Genomic DNA, 21,890 nt, shown 5'->3' on the forward strand with positions numbered 1-21,890 from the left:
CTAGCAACAGTTATACAGGAGAAAATCAAGGTACCCATGTAGAACACTGGCCAGCTCGTGTGCTCTAATATATTACAAAACACAGGCAATATGGTTTTCCTTTTTTACAGGTATGCATCTGAATTTCTAGGTACTTTAAATTAAAAAATAAAATCATCCAAGGCACAAAGAATTCAGTTGTAACCTTAATAATCGATCGCCATGAATTCATTCCATATAGTGAAGTACAAAAACTTTAATGAAGAAGGTAACAAGTACAATTAATTTATACATGTTCTGGACAACACAAAAGTTACTGGTGAATTTCAGGTAAATATGAAGCAACACAATTTTGATGAGATCGTCTAAGAGTGAAGCCAGCAGTCAACTCACAGTGAGGTATAGGTGTGAAAAACTGTCTCTATGCAGGTTTTTAGTACCTACGAGTAAATCAGAATGTCTGAATATTTTAGAGGTTTGCTTTTAAAACCCAATAAAAAAAAAAAAAAAAAAAAAGCATCAGGAACTTTTTTTTTTTTCTTTAATTCCAAGAAGGGCCTACAACATCATACCACCTATGGAATTTACAATGGTGAAGGAATGATAGGATTTTAAGACAACAGTGACAGTGAGGCAAATTACAAAGACAGCATCACAAAGTCACACATTAAAATGGAATATTATGGAACATCATCTGGCTGCACGGTTTAATGGAAAGGCTCAGGTGGACTAAAATGTGGTACATATGTGGAATTAAATGAATGCCAGACTGACTCATCTATACAAAGTACTGCCATGGTCAGCATGCCAAGAACAGGATTGTTCCAACAAGAATAAAGTCATCAATCTCAAAATTTTTTTTTTTGTTTGCATTTCAATAGCCCACAAAAAAATGTTCTAGACGAACACCTGGAAAAAATCTATTTACAAATAAAAGATTTGTTGATTTTAAAATGTATAAAAAATGCAATTTTGGCACCACCTGTAAGGCAATGCACAAGATAACTATTAGATAATAAAAATGCACAGTGAAGGCTCAGGCCGACAGGATGATTCTGTGTTACATGCCCTGGGGTTGTGCAACTTTCAGGTGTTCAGATTTCATTATGCTTCATTATATATATATCTATCTTACAGGCTTGCAAGGAAACATTGCAAAACACAGAATAAGGCAGCATGCATGCTTAAAAAGGGAAAAAAAATAAAATATACATTATTTCTTTAAATAACCTAACCAGGCGAGGAAAGAAAAAAGTAATGTCCTCTAACAGCATTTCATAAAACAGGATTTTTTTTTTTTTTTTTTTTAGAACAAATCAAATTATTAAAATATTCTGTTCAATGTCTGTACAAATAACATTCCTACAATTACAGTATACATACAATCAAGATACCTTCTCCATTGTGTGGCCTAGTAGCATTTACTTTTTTTTTTGAAAATTTACAAGACATGAACATAAATAAAGCTAATAAAACTGGCAAGTACAGTACTGGTCCGCTGTTCATTTAGAGTCTTAAACCACTCCAAAAGCCATCAAGCCATAACAGGGTGAAGTCAAATGCAATCTAAAAAGAAAAAAGGAAGACATTGAATATTAGTCAACCCCATATACAAAGCCTATGGAATTTTGTTTACAATTGACTATAGGGCATGGATCTGGCAATATAGCTTTTATCTAGGACAGTGATGGCGAACGTTGGCACCCCAGATGTTGTGGAACTACATTTCCCATGATGCTCAACTACACTGCAGAGTGCATGAGCATCATGGGAAATGTAGTTCCGAAACATCTGGGGTGCCAAGGTTCGCCATCACTGATCTAGGGTAATAAATGTTTTGTGTAACGTTACAAAAGAAGAAAATTCCTAATACACAGCAGCAGGATAATTTCACAGTAGGTCTACCTTTTATCATTAAAGATGAACTGCAGTCTGCTCACATAATTTGTAATAAAAACATCTGCCATTCTGAAGCTTCCCTCCAACCACTTTGCATATTATTTTATATATACTGTGATTCTGTACTTGCCAAATATGCAGAAATCTCCCTCCGCTGAGTCTGGCTGCATCCATTTTAACTGTGGGCAGCTGAAGCTGCTGCCTGTTCACTTCCTGGATTTACAAAGAGGCACGCCTCCAGCTCTGCAGCTTTCATTAGCCCTCTTATGACTCACCCCCACCCCTCCCTCCCTTCCTGGCAAACCCATGAGAGAGAGAGAGAGAGAGCTGTGCATTTGGTGGTAAATAGTTTTGGATATCTTCTGATTTTGTATTTATCTAGGGAAAACAGACCCAAAATAGTATTTTTTTTTTTTTTTTTTTAATTTAAACTGTGTATTTGCTATTACCATAACCTACCACCAAAAATACAACACAAAATACATTTTCCTGCTCCTGACGATCACAGCAATACAACATGTGCATGTTAGTTTTTGTTTGTACCCGTAGTACAACCCAGAAACAATAGTATGCATTTTGGTTTTTTTTTTTTTAAATCCTACCTAAAAACACACTGAAACGAATGAAAAATAAAAACCTGTCCAAAAAATACTGACCCTCTCCCAAACACTAACCTTGGGGCTAACCTAGATGTAGGTATTTTTTATTTATACACACACACCTTTTTTTCTTTCTCTGCAAGGACAGAGAAGATGCAATGTCTCTGTGTCGTCAATTCACAGAGACAGAAGAAAAGGGAGCAGGCTTCACAGTGACTGATCACTATGATAGCCAATCACAGGTTATCACACCGATCAGGTGACCCAGAATTGGACGCTCCTGGTCCCGCTCGTTAGAACGGGGCCTGGGGCTCTCAGTGAGGCCACAGTCTCTGTGCTGGAAACGTGCCGTAGGGAAATACACAAAAAAATGCAGTCCCACAAAAAAAGCCTAGTCCAGTGAGGCTGCATATTTGCATACGGTCAGCGTGAAGGGGTTAAAGTGATAGTAAACTTTTAATTATTTTATTTATTACAAAAATGAACATTTCATACTTGCTTGCTCTGTGCAGTGGTTTTGCACAGAGCAGCCCTGACTCTTCACATCTTGGGATCCCCGCCGTTGTTCCTTGCTGCTCTTCTTTTCAGCGAATGCCCCATTAGAAAGCTGCTGCCTTGTCTGCGTCTATACACAAAGACAGAGGGGCTCGGCCCTGTTTACTCAGAAAATATCATTAAAAGCAGCGGGAGACGATGGCTCCCGCCGTTCTCAATATGCCCAGTGAGGGGGGAGAGAACAGAGCCGCTATGCTTGTGCACAGCGATGGACCAAAAATCAGGATAAGGCAAGTAGAAGGAGGGGTGGAAGATCCTCCAACAGAGAAGGTTTTTCTCTAAATGTATAGAATGTATCCATTAAAAAAAAAAAAAAAAAAAAAACAAACCAAACCCTAAAGCTTTAGATTTCCAGACTAGTGAATTTGCCTTGGCCGAGATGTTATCGGTCTGCTGTAGGCAGGAAGAACCAACTTGGTCCAAACTAGGGCTGCAACTAACGATTATTTTCATAATCGATTAGTTGGCCAATTGTTTCAATTAATCGGTTAATAAGCTTAAAAAAAAAAAAAAGAAAAAAAAAAAAAAGTGTGGTGTATAATTTAGTTAATATGTAAAGTTTTAAAAAAAGGCAATTTATCCTTAAATATTTCTATGCAGTGGTAAATATAAATAACTATGGTTAGGGAGCAAAATATCTAATCCACTCTGAGAATAACAGACAGAAGAGATATATATATGTATATGCGTATTTGTATGTATACGCTATTGGAGGATATATACTATTAAAGAGTGAATCTTGTAAATATCATCAGACTCAGAGATCAAAATTTTTTTTTTATTTAAAAAACAAACAATGTCTTCCTTCAAAAAAACAAAAAAACAAAAAAAAACAAAACAAAAACAAAAAAAAAAAAAAAGCATTTTAAGAACGTTAGTTCGATTTTCTAATCGTTAGTGGGGTCAAATCGACGTTCATTTTCAACCATGGTGAAAACTTCTTGGTCAAAGGAATTTTCAGACAGTGTATGTGATTTTCCTTCATTTTAAAAACAGAATGTTAAAAACAAGTGGAAATTTCAAACATTCTTTCATTCAGCGAATGTACAAAGATTTTCCGTCTGAATATTCTTGTCTGAAAATTGATCCGTGTGGCCAGCATAAGGCTCAGTACACACCTATGCAGTTTGCTTCTGATCTATTTCTGCAGTGCTTTTTGCTGTGCATTCTGATTTTTGCACACGTGATTTTGCTGTGATTTGCGTTTTTGCATTTTTTTTGGCCAACTTGTTGGGCAGATTAAAAAAACACAAATTTCTGCAAAAACGCATTACATGCTTTTCTGCAGCTTCTCCATTGACCAAAAAAGCACCGTTTTGCGTTAAAAAAAAAAAAGTCCCTGACCCTTTCCAAATACGCAGCGGCTAAAAAAAAAAAAGCATAGATGTGAACGCGTCCCATAGGAAACCATGTGAATGAACTGTAGTGCAACCAGGTCTAAGACGTTTAGTAACATAATGGAGTTAAAAAAAAAACTAAAATGAGCCCTTTATAGTACAAAAAAAAAAAAAGCAGATAATCACTACTGTAAGGGGTTCATTTTTTTACTGTAGAACTGTGAAAGTAATATTTACAGTAGTGATTACTTGCTCTTTTTGTACTATAAAGGGCTCATTTTAGCTTTTCCTAACCCCATTATGTTACTGGCCGTTTAATCGATTATGAAAATAGTAATCGATTAATTTCATAATCGATTAGTTGTCGATTAATCGATTAGTTGTTTCAGCCCTAGTCCAAACTAACATTTTAAAGTGACAGGAGACAAGGACTTTGGCTTTAACAGCTATGGCTGGGCTAAAGACAAAAACATCAGTACATTCAATACGTGCTGGACTCCTGTGAGCTCCTAACTTCTTATTGGTGGCTGACCTCACTTTCGCTAATGTTATTAAAATCCCAAGCAGTGCTATGGGGTGAGGTGTAACAAGATAGTTGTGCCAAAGTCACAAAGCTGTGTGCTCTGGTTCCAATTATACATCACGAGCATGGACGCTGCTCGCTCGTGCAGATCATTTATATGGCCATCTGGACTGCAACATTAAAGCTCCATTCACATTACTGCGCCGTGGCACCCTAAAAGCCATCCTAATGCACCTCACTGGCCGAGTGCACTTCCAGAAAGGAGGCAGGTCCATTTTCTGGGCTGTTGAGATGCATTGCAAGCACATTCACTTTGTATTACCACAACTCACTCCCATTGGTCAGGTGCGAGTCTAGCCTAAAGTCTTAGTAATATGGCCACGTTAACACACTGCTCAAAGATATGCAAGAATCTGGAGCCACGATGTTACATGGTTTCTGTCTGTGGGAGTGTGGAGTGCCACACTGAGGAGCAGAGCAGACACGAGTGGTGCAAGCGCACTGAGAATGCAAAGAGGGAAAAGTACACAAACCCGCCTGTGCTGACAGGAAACAGCCAAAAAAAGCCTTCTAAAGTAAGGCTGGCCATGCATTATACAAATTTTCTTATTCAAATTCCTTTATTTAGCAAAACCATATAAGGGCAAAACTAAACACTAGGGCTGCAACTAACGATTATTTTCATAATCTATTAGCTGGCCGGTTATTGTTTCAATTAATCGAGTAATAACCTTAAAAAAAAGTGTGGCGTATAATTTAGTTAATATGTAAAGTTTAAAAAAAAAGGCAATTTATTCTTAAATATCTCTATGCAGTGGTAAATATAAATAGCCAACTATATGGTTAGGGAGCAAAATATCTAATCCACTCTAATGCCCCATACACACGGTCGGACTTTGTTCGGACATTCCGACAACAAAATCCTAGGATTTTTTCCGACGGATGTTCGCTCAAACTTGTCTTGCATACACACGGTCACACAAAGTTGTCGGAAAATCCGATTGTTCTAAATACGGTGACGTAAAACACATACGCCGGGACTATAAACGGGGCAGTGGCCAATAGCTTTCATCTCTTTATTTATTCTGAGCATGCGTGGCACTTTGTCCGTCGGATTTGTGTACACACGATCGGAATTTCCGACAACGGATTTTGTTGTCGGAAAATTTTATATCCTGCTCTCAAACTTTGTGTGTCGGAAAATCCGATGGAAAATGTGTGATGGAGCCTACACATGGTCGGAATTTCCGACAACAAGGTCCTATCACACATTTTCCGTCGGAAAATCCGACCGTGTGTACGGGGCATTAGAATAACAGACAGAAGTGATATTTACTGTATATACTATTAGAGGAGATATACTGTATATACCATTAGAGGAAAGATATTCTGTATACACCATTAGAGGAGAGATACTATTAACCACTTCCGGACTGCCCACCGTCATTATACGTCGGTACTTTGAAGAAGGATATCGTTATGGCAGCAGCTAGCTGCCATAACTCCGGTATTCTCTCCTTCAGTGAGCGGTCCGGTTTAAGATAATAGTGGTCTCTGTGGCGGATTTGCAGCAAGATCACTTTTATCGGCTGCGAGAGAGGCCCCCCCCCCCCCCTTCTCGTGGCCTGACATGGACGAGTGAGGGGAAGATGGCCCCCATCCGTTTCCATATCATTGCAGGGTGGAAGCAACGTCAAAACATCACTTCCGCCCATAGCTCTTAAAAGGGCCATTTTTTTTTTCAATTTTTTAAATGACAATTTTTTTTTTTTTTATTGCATTTTAATGTAAATATGAGATCTGAGGTCTTTTGGACCCCAGATCTCATATTTAAGAGGTCCTGTCATGCTTTTTTTCTATTACAAGGAATGTTTACATTCCTTGTAATAGAAATAAAAGTGACAATTTAAAAAAAAAAGTAAAATAAATAAGAAAAAAATAATTTTAAACGCGCCCCATCCCAACGAGCTTGCGTGCAGAAGCGAACGCACACGTGACTAGCGCTCGCATATGAAAACGGTGTTCAAACCACACATGAGGTAACGCTGCGATCGGTAGAGCAATAATTCACCTCCTCTGTAACTTAAAACATGCAACCTGTAGAATTTTTTAAATGTTGCCTATGGAGATTAAGGGTAAAAGTTTGTCGCCATTCCACGAGAGGGCGCAATTTTGAAGCATGACATGTTGGGTATTAATTTACTCAGTGTAACATTATCTTTTACAATGTGAAAAAAATTGGGCTAACTTTATGGTTGTCTTATTTTTTAATAAAAAAAAAGTGTATTTTTTCCCAAAAAAAAGTGCGCTTGTAAGACCGCTGCAAAATTACGGTGTGACAGAAAGTATTGCAACGACCGCCATTTTATTCTCTAGGGTGTTAGAAAAAAAAAAAAAAAGTATAATGTTTGGGGGTTCTAAGTAATTTTCTAGCAAAAAAAAACAAACCTGTTTTTAACTTGTAAACAACAAATCTCAGAAAGAGGCTCGGCCCAAAGTGGTTAAAGGGTGAATCTGGTAAATATCAGACTAAGATCAAATTTATTTAAAAAACAATGTCTTCCTTCAAAGCAAAAAAAAATTTTAAGAACGTTCGATGTTCATTTTCAACCACAGTGATGGGAAAATTTGGAAATAAAAAACTTCTTGGTCAAAGGAATTTTCAGACAGTGTATGTGGTTTTCGTTCAGAGATTACTTTCGTTTTAAAAACCGAATGTTAAAATCAAGTGAAAATTTCAAACATTCTTTCATTCAGCGAATGTACAAAGATTATTCGTCTGAATATTCTCGTCTGAAAATTGATCCGTGTGGCCAGCATAAGGCCTCATGTACACTGCTGCTGGTAAACAGTTGGGCATTTATTTTTTACTGCTCCTGAACTCTCCTCGATGTTCTCTACAGTACATGTACACAGGGTCGTTTATAGTCGTTTCTAGGCAGTTGTGTTTAGAGGCTTTTTTTGGAACCCAAAAAAATGCGTTCAGAAGCTGTGTTTAGAGGCATTAGAAACGCCAAATGCGGCAACTCGTGTTTAGTTTACAGGCGTTTTTCATTTTTGGCTACTTTGAAAAAAATATGTAGCTGTCAAGTTAAATCTTTCAGGAGAGGTTGAACAACGTCCCATGTACATGAAGCCTAAAGCTCGGTACACACCTATGCAGTTTGCTTTTGATTTTTGCTTTTCGGTTTCTGCAGTGCGTTTCTGCACGTGATTTTGCTGCGATTTGGGGGTTTTTTTGGCCAATTTGTTGTTGGGCAGATTAAATAACACAAATTGCTGCAAAATCGCATTACATGCTTTTCTGCAGCTTCTTCATTGAAGTATATTGAACCAAAAAAGCACCGTTTTGCGTTAAAAAAGAATCCCTGACCTTTTCCAAATAAGTAGTGCCTGAAAAAAAGCATAGATGTGAATGTGTCCCATAGGAAACCATGTAAATGAACTGTAGTGTATTTCTGCAAAAAGCACCAAAAAAACACATAGATGTGAACCAGGTCCAAGATGTTTACTAACATAATGGGGTTAAAAAAACTAAAATTAGCCCTTAATAGTACAAAAAAAAAAAAAAAAAAAAAAAAAAAAAAAAAAAAAAAAAAAGCAGATAATCACTACTGTAAGGGGTTAATTTTTTTACTGTAGAACTGTGAAAGTAATATTTACAGTAGCGACTATAAAGAGCTCATTTTAGTTTTTTAACCCCATTATGTTACTGGTCGATTAATCGATTACTATTTTTTTAATCGATTAATTTCATACTCGATTAGTTATCTATTAGTTGTTTCAGCCCTGCTAAACACCTTCAATTTCATATGCACTCAGACGGGCCCTTGCACTACATACATGACGGTAAATCTGAAGGAAATTGAATAAGGAAATTGTATAATGTATGGCCAAGCCTTACACAGCATTTTGATTTATACACCAAAGTATAAATAAAAAAATCAGTACATTTGTGAAACTTCAAAGGATTCACTTACCATGTAATTACACATTTTAGAAAAGGCCACAGTCTTTGAGATTGTTTTTTATGATGACATCAGTTACTGCATCAAATACAAACTGCACGTTCTTGGTATCTGTTGCACATGTAAAATGGGTATAAATTTCCTTTGTGTCCTTTCTTTTGTTAAGGTCTTCAAACTGACACTGAATATATGCAGCTGCTTCTTCGTAAGTGTTTGAACCTAAAGAAGAAGAAAAAGTATAAATAGAGTATAATTTTTTTTTTTTTTTTGTGCAGAAAAAAAAATGAAATAAATTTAAAGTAGAATTCCAGCATTTGGATCACTGAGTGGCAGGTGTGGAAACCTTTGGGTTATTGGTCCAAGTGCGTTCCCCAGGCCAATCAGAGGAAGCCTTGGATTCACTGAAAAAATGCAAGGCTTCTTCTGACAGGTGGAAAAGCACTCAGACAATCTATTCATCATTTCATCTGTTCAGTGATTAACCCCTAATGATATTAACAGCAAAATGCATTTTCTAAAATGGTATTGAAAACCACAAAAATAGATGTAAGATCGGTTTGACAAACATATCTATATTCACTCAGACTTTTTTTTTTTTTTACACATAGATTTCAGAACATTTAGCACTGTAGCATTACAGAAAACTTTTTTTTCCCAGGTATTTGGGTTATCTGCTCCCAAACACACCATCTAATAGAGCAAATTCAAGATGGTCCTAGTGCTACCAATACTATACACCCCCTTTTCTCCACCGACTAACAAAATACGTCCTTTATGTCTTGAGGGCAAATTTGTTAAAAGCATAAAAAAAAAAAAAAAAAAAAATCAAATCCTACATCTTTTCAATACATGCACAGCTCACCAGGTTTTATCCCTTTAAACACGCTGCAAGTACAGAAAAATAACGCTTGGTGTGCGCCGGCCAATTTATGTACCGGTCATAGACACTGGTTCATAAATCTGTCAGTTTTGGGAACTGAGGTTGGAGCATCCATTCTGATCTCCTTCATGCGTGTGCTCCCTCCCCTTCCCAACCACAGCGCCCATCATGCCAACAAGCCCCTGGTCTAGTTTTGTTGTAAGGGGGTGCAGAGCGACCAATTCTCCACCAGGTCTGCCTTGCTGTCGATTTTAAAAACACACCACACAGTAGTAGGGGGACTATTAGTTGCTACTAAGTCCAATAGTGGCATTCGAACTCCATGCATGGTCAATCAAAAGTCATTTTTCACTGCCGAAGGCAGTTTACAAACATGTCTGCTTGATAATGGCCACTTTTTCAAAATGGTTATGACATAACAAAAAAAAATAAATAAATAAAAAAAAACACTAATGCATTTTTTAATTCTAGAGAAGTAATGTTATTTACCTGCATATTCAGGATAGCAGATTGTCAGAGGACTCCTCTTAATTTTCTCCTCGAACAGATCCTTCTTATTTAGGAATAGAATAATGGAGGTGTCCGTAAACCACTTATTATTGCAGATGCTGTCAAATAATTTCATGCTTTCATGCATTCGGTTCTGAAGAATGGGCAAACAAAATAAATTATAGCCGTTAATATGAACCTTCAAAATAAACACTGATCCTTCCAGTAAGTAGTATTTTTAAGACTTGCATTTAATGACAACACTTTATACTCTATTTTTAAGGATAAACACTGGTTGTCTAAAGTACAATTTTAAAATAAATTTGGTATTATCATCAGACCAAGGTTTTTTTTTTTTTTTTTTTTTACCAATCATTGGACATTAAACAAAAAAATGAAGACCCTTTCATTGCAGTTCTGCTTCAGGCACCTCCCTCCCCGTAGGTTAAAATTTTAGTCTATACTTACCTAAACTGCAGAGCACAGTAAGTTTTACTTTGCAGCCTTCAGGTGTCCTACATAATTCTCTTCTAAATCTACCCAGCAGACCATTGCTGCACCTGTGAATCGTGTCTTCCATTTATCTCAATGGAAAAGTTGACGGATCTTCCATTCTAATTAAGGGAAAGGGAGGCACTTCTATGCAGGAGGGGGAGAGAATCTCCTTGTTGCTTCATGCACAACTGCTTATGCAGTTTATCAGAAGCGCTTTCAATTTGTCCATGATTGTGACAAGTTTGATTGCCAATGAATTTAAAAACAGCACATAAGCTTCTCATAAATACGAATAGCATAAAAATGCAAAACTATAAGGAAACATGTAAATTAGCAAAAATTCTACTTTGCATAATGTTATCTAGGGGAACCAACATTGAAAACAGCAACCCCCCCCCCCCCCCAAAAAAAAAAACAAAAAAACAAAAAAGATTTAGCTGCAGTTGACCTTTCCACTACTGGCCATTAGGATGCCCTGCCACAGTGCTGCACCAATAGTGAGGAGGAGGTGGGACCTGCCTCTGGACCATATCACACCAGACCACATTTTGATTCATTCAACATAAACCTAGATGTGTGGTGATATGGAAACTTTAGGTGAAAGAGGTGGTTTAGAGCCCCCCTAATATATATAAATATATATATTTCTTGCTTTCAGTTATTACCCCTTTAAATATATTGTTTCTCTGAAGTTAGAAGTGAAAGATGTTTCTAAAGAAAAGATGGAAGTCTTGGTTTAGTTTTGTCCTAACCACAAAACTAATGCCTGGATAAAATGATGTGACAGCCTGTTTGTTGTTATAAAATCGGTTATAAAAACGGTCTGAACATTGACAGGCGAGAAATGCTATGAATAACTGTACAGTGGGGAGGTGCTTGGCATGGCTTGGTATGTTATCCCATTGGTGGGCTAAGTCTTGAATGTATACTATAAATATGCTGTACCAGGACCAATAAATCTAACAGTGTGTAGATCATCTGTATTCGGTCACTTTTATATATACACATTGTTCCCTGCGCAGAATCTGGGTGTGGCGAATGGAGAAGTGTCGGCAATAATGAGGTAAGATGAACAATAATAAGGTCATAGTTAGGACTAGAGTTTATAGGGTCCAAAAGTATCCTATCATTAGGTAAACTCAAGAATGCTAGCATACTCATTTAGGGCCCCATTCATACAAGGAACTGCATTGGAATCACACAGGAACGGTGTGCGGTTCCTGTGAAGGGCGATTACAGCCCATTCATTTTGATTGGTATGAAAAAAAAAACAAAAAACACACCAAAAAGTAGTCCATGCACTACTTTTTGAAACGCACTGCATCTGGATCGCCTGGTACTTTTGCACCATGTGATCCGGTGTGAGCAAAAGCACTTCGTTTGCAACCTGCATTTTAGTCGGCATTGGTACTTTGCACTGCCTCCCGCTGCAAATCGCAAGGGCAGTGCAAGTGGAATGTGGTTTGGTAAACTGCACAGGAACGTGGGTTTCCCACACTGCATTTTATTGTGAGTGGGCCCTTAAAGTGCATGTAAACCCAAATCATGAAATTTGAGCTGGGCACATCTATCTGTAGTGTTTTCTTATCTCTCTTCAAAGAGCTAAGTCCCATAGCGGTCTCTTCCTCCGCAGCTCTGTTATTAGCCTGATGACTTCTCACTCGTTCTGGGAGACCGGAGGTTGCTATAAATAGATTAGCAGCCAGCTTAACAATTCACAGGCAACCCCTGCATGTGTGGGGAGGGGGGGCGTGTGCCTTTCCTCCAATCAGCTTTCTCACAGTGTCTCAGTGTCTAGCAATGATCTCCTCCTACAGGGGAACCAGGAAGTGAAAAATCTAACAGGACGTGCACTTTCAAAACAGTATATAAAGCTGAAGACAGCAGATATACATGTAAGACTTATGTAGGGAGATTTGTTTTATCCCTGTGTATCATCTGAGGCTGTTCACTTCATTGGGTATATGGAGGGTTTACATCCACTTTAAGGATATTCAATATGGAACATTGAGGCTGTGATTTCAGAGTCCTTCTCTGAAAATACATGTGATCTGACTGTTGTACCAACTCTCATAGTTCAGTGCTTTGAATCACTGACCTAAGAAATCACCACAGAATACATATCTTTTTAGGTATTTAAAAGAGATGTTCACCTCTCGTAATATGTTACAGCCATATTCAGGGTGTAACATTATGTACAGACTGGCCCCCACACCTCACTGATCCCTGCTGTGACAGCTAGCGGGGTTCTGCTCCCTCCCCGCTAGCTGTCACAATTCAAAAAAAAAAAAAAAGTGGCCGAGTGGGGCTGTAGCCACGTCACTCCTCAACAAGGCTCTGTGCATGGAAAACTACAAGGTCCGGCAGCCTTTACGGCTGTAGGCTTGTAGTTTTCAATGAACTACCATGGCGCTATGGAGCACTGTGGTAGTTCATTCATGCTTCCTGTCAGATTGCATCTACTTACCCATACTGGATGTATAGGCATGCAGATATACTGGCAGATCTTCTGCAAACCTGCATGGCACCAGCAATCTGCTGATTGCAGGTGCAATGCTTTACAGGCACCAAAAAAAAATGCTTCTTTTTTTTACCTGTATTTGTTATTTTTTTCCAAAAAGTGAACTTATCCTTTAAGCTAATGGGTCAACATAACAGCCAAACTGGAGGGGGTCGGCAAGGTATGACAATATTATACATGGTTACATTGGTCCAGTTTAGATCAATTTAACCATTTACATACCTGGCCAATGCCCCTGGAAGGTGGAAATCACTGATGGAGAAACCGCTACTTCAGTTCTGGGTACCGTGTCACATGGCCTGTCTGATGTATTGTGACAGATGTCAGTCACCCAGCACAGGCACGATTCGGAGAATGCTTTGCATTTTGTGAATGAATGCAAAGCTCTCTCTGATTGGGCAAGGTGGAGAGAACAATGTCTTTGCCCTGCCTTGTCCAATCAGAGAATGCTTTACATGCATTCAGAAAATGCAAAGCATTCCCTAATGGCATGCCGAGCAGCCGACCTCCCGACCTCTAGTGTTCAGTAAGCAGGAGTTCCAGCTAAGCACAAAACCCGGAAGCAGGTAGAGATCAGTGGAGTAGCAGTGTCTACTTCAGCGATTTACAGCTTCCAGGGGCATCAGTCAGGTGCGACATATACATAGATACATTGGTCCAAAGCAACTACTTTATGTACAATATAGCCATGCCTGGAATTATTCTTGCGTGACAGATTTTCCTTTATTACCAAGATTCCCATGCTCTTTCCCATATACCATATACGCTCCTTAAAAAGGAGAAGTCCAGCCTAAGCTCGTTTGGCTGGGCTTCTCCTGTGGGTCACAGGAGTGACCCACAGGAGAAGCCCAGCCACAGGAATCAGTCCAGACACCGCGTTATCCCGAAAATGGGAGTCTGGATCTGCCAGGTGCCTTGACTAACACCCATCTCAGCGAGTCGCTGAGAGCCTGAGATGGCTGCTCCACGCCCCTCCACAGCTTGGAGGAGCAGAGCAGAAAGCTGCTGATTGACAGTCAGAAACTCTCCGCTCGGGAAGCTGTGAGAACCAAGCCATCGGCGATGTTTGAACGCTCGTTCTCAGTGTAGAGGCGCCGGGGGACAGATAATGCTGCATTCACCTAGGTAAGTATGACTGGGGGGGGGGGGGGGGGGGGAACCCCAAACTCATACTTCTCTTAAGAAGATAAAAAGTTGTATGCAAAAGTTTAGGAACCCTGACAATTTCCACGATTGTCATTTATAAATATTGGTTTGATGGTTGCCGAGCATGGACAGCCTGCTTCAAATCACCCCACAGATGTTGAATGATATTCAGGTCTGGGGACTGGGATGGCCATTCCAGAACATTGTACTTGTTCCTCTGCATAAATGCCCAAGTAGATTTTGAGCAGTGTTTTGGGTCGCTGTCTTGTTGAAATATCCAGCCCCGGCGTGTAACTTCAACTTTGTGACTCATTCCTCAACATTATTCTCAAGAATCTGCTGATATTGAGTGGAATCCATGCGACCCTCAACTTTAACCAGACTCCCAGTACCGGCACTGGCCACACAGCCCCACAGCATGATGGAACCTCCACCAAATTTTACTGTGGGTAGCAAGTGTTTTTCTTGGAATGCTGTGTTCTTTTGCCCCCATGCATAATGCCCCTTCTTATGACCAAATAACTCAATCTTTGTTTCACCAGTCCACAGCACCTTATTCCAAAATGAAGCTGGCTTGTCCAAATGTGCGTTTGCATACCTCAAGCGACTCAGTTTGTGGCGTGTGTGCAGAAAAGGCTTCTTTCGCATCACTCTCCCATACAGCTTCTCCCTGTGCAAAGTGTGCTGAATTGATGAAGGATGCACAGTAACACCATCTGCAGCAAGTTGATGTTGTAAGTCTTTGGAGGTGGTCCGTGGGCTGTTTTTGACTGTTCTTACCATCCTTCGCCTTTGCCTCTCCAATATTTTATGTGGCCTGCCACTTCTGGTCTTAAGAACTGTGCCTGTGGTCTTCCATTTCCTCACTATGTTCCTCACAGTGGACACTGACAGCTTATATTTCTGCGATAACTTTTTGTAGCCTTCCCCTAAACCATAATGTAGAACAATCTTTGTTTTCAGGTCATTTGAGAGTTGATTTGAGGCCCCCATGTTGCCACTCTTCAGAGGAGAGTCAAAGAGAACAACAACTTGCAATTGGCCACCTTAAATACCTTTTCTCATGATTGGATGCACCTGTTTATGAAGTTCAAGGCTTAATGAGCCCACCAAACCAATTGTGTGTTCCAATTAATCAGTGCTAAGTAGTTACAGGTATTCAAATCAACAAAATGACAAGGGTGCCCAAATTTATGCACCTGTCTAATTTTGTTTCAACTCATATTGCGCATTTTCTGTTAATCCAATAAACCTCTACTGAAATATTACTGTGTCCTTCAATTATTTGATAGATCAGAATGAAATTGCTGATCCAAAACACCCAAATATTTATAAATGACAATCATGGAAATTGTCAGGGGTTCCTAAACTTTTGCATACAACTGTACATCATCCAATTTAAGCAACCTAAATAAAAAAACCTTCAATACCATGAACACATCTTAAGGCAGCTGCAGGAAAAACATTCAGAAACATGAATAAATATATAAATTGACTAATGTGGAGATATGACTACAGAAAAAGAGCAAAGTTGGAATATCTCACATCTATCCAGATATCACCTTGTGCAAATGTAACCTTCATACTCACCATCTCTTCATCTTCGGCCAGAACCAAGTCATAATCACTCAGGGCCACGCAGAAAATGATTGCTGTAACTCCCTCAAAGCAATGAATCCACTTTTTCCTTTCAGATCTTTGACCGCCAACATCAAACATCCTGAGAGAGAGGTGAGAAGATAAATGATCAGAAAGACAGTTTCCATGCGTTAGAGACTGAACTCGTTTCTAAGCTCTAAACCTAAATAACTTCCACTACTCCAAGTACCAGCAAATGACTATCAGCTACATTTTGATCAGCTTTTTCCTGAATTTTATAGGCATACTAGTTTTAAACTGGACATGTCAACATTAAATTGATAATTAAATTAGAAATAGTTGCATATTTGCTATTTTTCGTACTTTTTTTCTGTAATTGATTTCTCCTATGTGTTGACAGTAGCTAAAGACTTCAAACGCATCCAGAGCATTAAAATAAATGGCATCAGAGATCTATGCAGCTAATGTCAAGTTAGCAAATCCTAAATGGTTTTCTATGGAAAAATATCATGGAAGAACAGCTCTTGGTGCCTTTAGTAACCAGAGGTCTGCTTCTTTCTTCCACTGCAGAAATGGGAGTCTGATCATTGCTCTGGGCAACATGGACTGAAGTCTTGAAACAGACATAGGCCACATCCAGGTAAGTGGCATTTAAATGTATAAATTCATGCAGGTACATTTAATGATGACAGGTCCATTTGTAACAAACACAGAAATATACTAGATATGGCAGATATAACTAAGGGAGCAGTACAAGAAAAATAAAGATTTTAAAAGTAAAAAAAAAAAAAAAAAAGAAGCCTAAGGCAAAGCACAAGTTGCAAAAGGGAAAAGAAAATCATACTTTCAAAATGGAGAATGTTAGGCTAAGGGAGAGAGAAATCAAGAGTGACTACATCACAAGAATAGTACAAAACTTAATACACAGAACATTACTCAAAACCACTAATAAAGAAAACGTAAGCCACAAGTGAAGAAAACAGTACTATATTCAGGTATGTGCAAGTTATTGTAATCTGACTGCAGAGTGATCTTTTAAGTGCCACATAACAGATTTATACAAACCATTACTGTCCATACAACTTCAGAAGGTAACTATCTGGCTGGCATGGAACTCTGCTGTAAGGCCAACTCGTAATGGTAGCTGGCAGAATAAGCTGCAGGAACACATTGCACAAAAGGGGCTTGGGATGGGGTTGTAGGTCCCTTTCCTGGCTCTGAACTTCTGGGGCTGCAATGGTTAACAGGTTTGGGTCTTTAGGCAAAAACAGCAGTGCAGTTGGTCTGATAGGGGTACACCCCTTGCTTCCTCCTCCTCCAATGAGAAAAGTTATTTCATTGATTGCACTGGATGCAACACCATCTGAAAAAAACAGAGCCTGTTCGGTCACACGATTCTTTCCTCCAGATTGTGTTACAAGCAGTGCAATCAATGAGAATTCTGTTCTGCATGATATTAACCACATGGTCAGATCACCACCATTGAGCGAACAGTAAAGTGATTCTAAAAGTAACTTAAAAAAAATAAATAAATAAAAATAGGATTTTTCCTACAGCTTACCTGTAAATCCTTTTCTTGGAGTACATCACGGGACACAGAGCAGTCATTACTATATGGGTTATAACACCACCTACTGGTGAATGGACACTGGTAAATAAAACAAGAAGTCCTCCCCTATATAACTCCTCCTACACAGGAAGTACCTCAGTTTTGTAGCAAGCAATAAACTTCCCAAACAAGAGGGAAGGAGCCCACAGCAGCGGTCACCAACCTTTTTGCAGGCGGGGGAAGCAATTTTTTGTGGGCCATTTGTCGGAGCAGTGGCTGGTGTTGGCGCTTCAATCATCACGGCACCTTGGTTGATATGGTGTTAGGGTGATTGAAGCGCATTATTTATATTGTTACATTGTAATATATAATGAAGTGGTTTACCAGTGCGGTCCAGTTCGAAATCCTCCCAAACCCGTGCTCACTACAGTGCACACCCAGTTCACTATGACACAGCTGATCATAGATTGGGATAAAGAGCCAATCACAACAGCTCTTTACCACGTTACGTGATCAGCTGTGTCCAATCACAACTAACGGTCTTGCACACCTGGACCACTGACACCTGATGCCCAAGATACTCCCACACAACTGGTAGAGACTCTATCCCCGGAAAAAAAAATTGGATTTTGCTCATTAAAACCATAGCATCATTGATAAACTGGCAGATCCACTGCTAAACATTCAACCTGGATGCCGCCCGCCCTTCCTGGGCTCTTCTGGCTGCACAAATCAGGATTCCTGACCTGTGCCGACAACTCAAGTAGACCCTGAGCGTCTGAACTACCTCTAGAGTAGGTAGCGATCTTTCTCCTGCTGACTGTGGATTAGGAGAAAAATAAAAACAGCAAAAACACTGTCTTGATTCAAGTGAAAACTAGAAACCACTCTAGGCAATAGAGATGGATGAGGACGCAACATCAAATGACGCGAGACCAAGAACGGTTCCTTACATGAAAGCCGCCAGCTCTGACACGCCACTTGAAACCAACTTCTAGGTTGGAGTCAGTGTGGGGATACAGGACTCAAGACCATTAGGTCCCGCTGGACTGGGAGTGTTCAAGGAGTGACTCCCGCAAGCCTCGCTATGTCAGCGTACCAAGCCCTCCTGGGCTAATTTGGCTTACACTATCAGTGTTACCACCTTCCGGATTGTTTGCAAAAGATGTGGGAGAAGTCGAAACAGAGGGAAAGCATCGAATAAGGCAGAACTTGTCCCTAAGGTGTTACCAGTGCAGCTGCCCCTATTGCCAGTGGGACTTTCGTCCCAGACACAACCTGTTCCCACTTGTACCGTACTTTATACCTGGAGTATGTACTGGTGAGAGACAGCACTTGTACTGTCTCATAGAGAAATTGGTTCACTTTTCTGAGCCGCATGACTCCTGGTGGTTGATATATATGCCTGCAGAGGCATTTCCGGATTACACCTACAACTGGTTTGTCCCAAAATCCAGAGCAAGGCGTACTGGCCAAAAATCCAAGATATAGATGGGCAGCATTTTCTCCTGTGGAGACCAAGTCCACTGAACTATAGCTACCCTCAAACCAACTGGAGAAACTGGCATCAGTGGTTATCTTCCCCATCCCTTCTCCAGATTTCGAACCATCAACCAGCAATTTTAGCTCAGCGATACCCGGGGAACAGAGCCCCCCGGCAATCCAATGCCTGAATCTTCATGATAGAGAGAATGATCCTCTACCAAAGACCTGGAGTAGGACTATGTAGGGAACGTGCCTTGACCTTGAAACAACTTCTTCCTGCAGAAATGTATCAAAGGAAAATCAAAGATTGAGGTAAACTGAGATTGGCACATCTGCATTTTCAGCAAGTACAGTACTGGGCTGTGGGCTGGGAGCTTTTTGAACCCTCGGAGCTGTGGCCAGCCCGAAGAGCAGAGAAACAAACAAACAAAAAAAAAAGATGACTTTGCACTGCAATTTGCAAAAACCCTTAACGAGCCTGGAAAAAAAAAAAAAAAAAAAAAAAAAAAAAAAAAAAAAAAAGGCACATGAAGATATGCGTCATTGATGACTATGGACCCCAAAATCTACCTCTCGCAGAAGTCAACACTAAATTAAACAGAAGGATGTCCAGTGTCTTAAGCTTTAAGCTAGACCTTATGTCCCCATTTGGTTTTGGAACTGCCGCTACTGGTTAAGGGTTTTATTTATTTATTTATTTTTTTAATATGGAATCCCATACCTTCTGCTCCAACAGTCAAATGCAGGGCAAAAGACTGACGACTCTGTGGCAGACCCCGGAGGCCAAAAGAGGCGTACCAAACTACCAAGCTTTTGCTGGCTTAAGATGGAGGAAAACCACCTCAGAGACTGCCCTAAGATCTTCTGGCCTGAGATACACTCAAAACACAGCAGCCTCAGATGCTTCATGCTATTAATGCGTCAGAAAATACTGCAATTCCAAACACCACAGTCCATTAGGGGATGAGGACACCGCCAGATCACTGAACCCGAGAGCGGTGCACCTGCCTCCCCTGGCTGCATCTCCTCTCTGGAACTATTTAAGTGGTATAACAGGTAAATAACATAGCAACTATATTAGCCAACCTAATACACAGTCCTCCAAGGATGCAGGCCTAAAACAATGTTGGTTTACCGCTACGCAACCCCCTAAGTATGCAAGTATGCAGGTACCCAGGCATGCCATTATTTAGGTACCCAAGTATGCAAACATGCAGGTATACAAGTATTCTTGCCATTCATGCATTTATGTATGCAGCTCACAGCAAATAAGCACATATGTAGATAATCCCAGGCAAACAAGCACATATGTAGATAATCCCAGGCAAACAAGCACATATGCAGATAATCCCAGGCAAACAAGCACATATGAAGATAATCCCAGGCAAACAAGCACATATGCAGATAATCCCAGGCAAACAAGCACATATGCAGATAATCCCAGGCAAACAAGCACATATGCAGATAATCCCAGGCAAACAAGCACATATGCAGATAATCCCAGGCAAACAAGCACATATGCAGATAATCCCAGGCAAACAAGCACATATGCAGATAATCCCAGGCAAACAAGCACATATGCAGATAATCCCAGGCAAACAAGCACATATGCAGATAATCCCAGGCAAACAAGCACATATGCAGATAATCCCAGGCAAACAAGCACATATGCAGATAATCCCAGGCAAACAAGCACATATGCAGATAATCCCAGGCAAACAAGCACATATGCAGATAATCCCAGGCAAACAAGCACATATGCAGATAATCCCAGGCAAACAAGCACATATGCAGATAATCCCAGGCAAACAAGCACATATGCAGATAGTCCCAGGCAAACAAGCACATATGCAGATAGTCCCAGGCAAACAAGCACATATGCAGATAGTCCCAGGCAAACATGCACATATGCAGATAGTCCCAGGCAAACATGCACGTAGTCCCAGGCAAACATGCACGTAGTCCCAGGCAAACATGCACGTAGTCCCAGGCAAACATGCACGTAGTCCCAGGCAAACATGCACGTAGTCCCAGGCAAACATGCACGTAGTCCCAGGCAAACATGCACGTAGTCCCAGGCAAACATGCACGTAGTCCCAGGCAAACATGCACGTAGTCCCAGGCAAACATGCACGTAGTCCCAGGCAAACATGCACGTAGTCCCAGGCAAACATGCACGTAGTCCCAGGCAAACATGCACGTAGTCCCAGGCAAACATGCACGTAGTCCCAGGCAAACATGCACGTAGTCCCAGGCAAACATGCACGTAGTCCCAGGCAAACATGCACGTAGTCCCAGGCAAACATGCACGTAGTCCCAGGCAAACATGCACGTAGTCCCAGGCAAACATGCACGTAGTCCCAGGCAAACATGCACGTAGTCCCAGGCAAACATGCACGTAGTCCCAGGCAAACATGCACGTAGTCCCAGGCAAACATGCACGTAGTCCCAGGCAAACATGCACGTAGTCCCAGGCAAACATGCACGTAGTCCCAGGCAAACATGCACGTAGTCCCAGGCAAACATGCACGTAGTCCCAGGCAAACATGCACGCAGTGCCAGGGAAACATGCACGTAGTGCCAGGGAAACATGCACGTAGTGCCAGGCAAACATGCACGTAGTGCCAGGCAAACATGCACGTAGTGCCAGGCAAACATGCACGTAGTGCCAGGCAAACATGCACGTAGTGCCAGGCAAACATGCACGTAGTGCCAGGCAAACATGCACGTAGTCCCAGGCAAACATGCACGTAGTCCCAGGCAAACAAGCACACATGCTCGTAGTCCCAGGCAAACAAGCACACATGCTCGTAGTCCCAGGCAAACAAGCACACATGCTCGTAGTCCCAGGCAAACAAGCACACAT

The 21,890-nt window shown here is 40.5% G+C and overlaps 1 protein-coding gene across 1 annotated transcript in view; it reads right to left on the reverse strand.

The window, feature by feature from the left end:
- Positions 1 to 215: 215 nt before the first annotated feature.
- LOC141131836 (guanine nucleotide-binding protein G(i) subunit alpha-1) overlaps positions 216 to 21,890 on the reverse strand; it is a 123,422-nt gene continuing 101,747 nt past the window's right edge. Inside the window, exons 6-9 of the mRNA XM_073619576.1 lie at positions 15,982 to 16,111; positions 10,230 to 10,383; positions 8,873 to 9,079; positions 216 to 1,545 (exon numbers count right to left, since the gene is read on the reverse strand). Of these exons, the coding sequence (XP_073475677.1) occupies positions 8,889 to 9,079; positions 10,230 to 10,383; positions 15,982 to 16,111 (475 nt within the window). The 3' untranslated portion in view covers positions 216 to 1,545; positions 8,873 to 8,888. The remainder of the gene's footprint in view (positions 1,546 to 8,872; positions 9,080 to 10,229; positions 10,384 to 15,981; positions 16,112 to 21,890) is intronic.

The sequence above is a fragment of the Aquarana catesbeiana genome, linkage group LG03, assembly GCF_042186555.1.
Source record: "Aquarana catesbeiana isolate 2022-GZ linkage group LG03, ASM4218655v1, whole genome shotgun sequence".
NCBI classification, from domain to species: domain Eukaryota; kingdom Metazoa; phylum Chordata; class Amphibia; order Anura; family Ranidae; genus Aquarana; species Aquarana catesbeiana.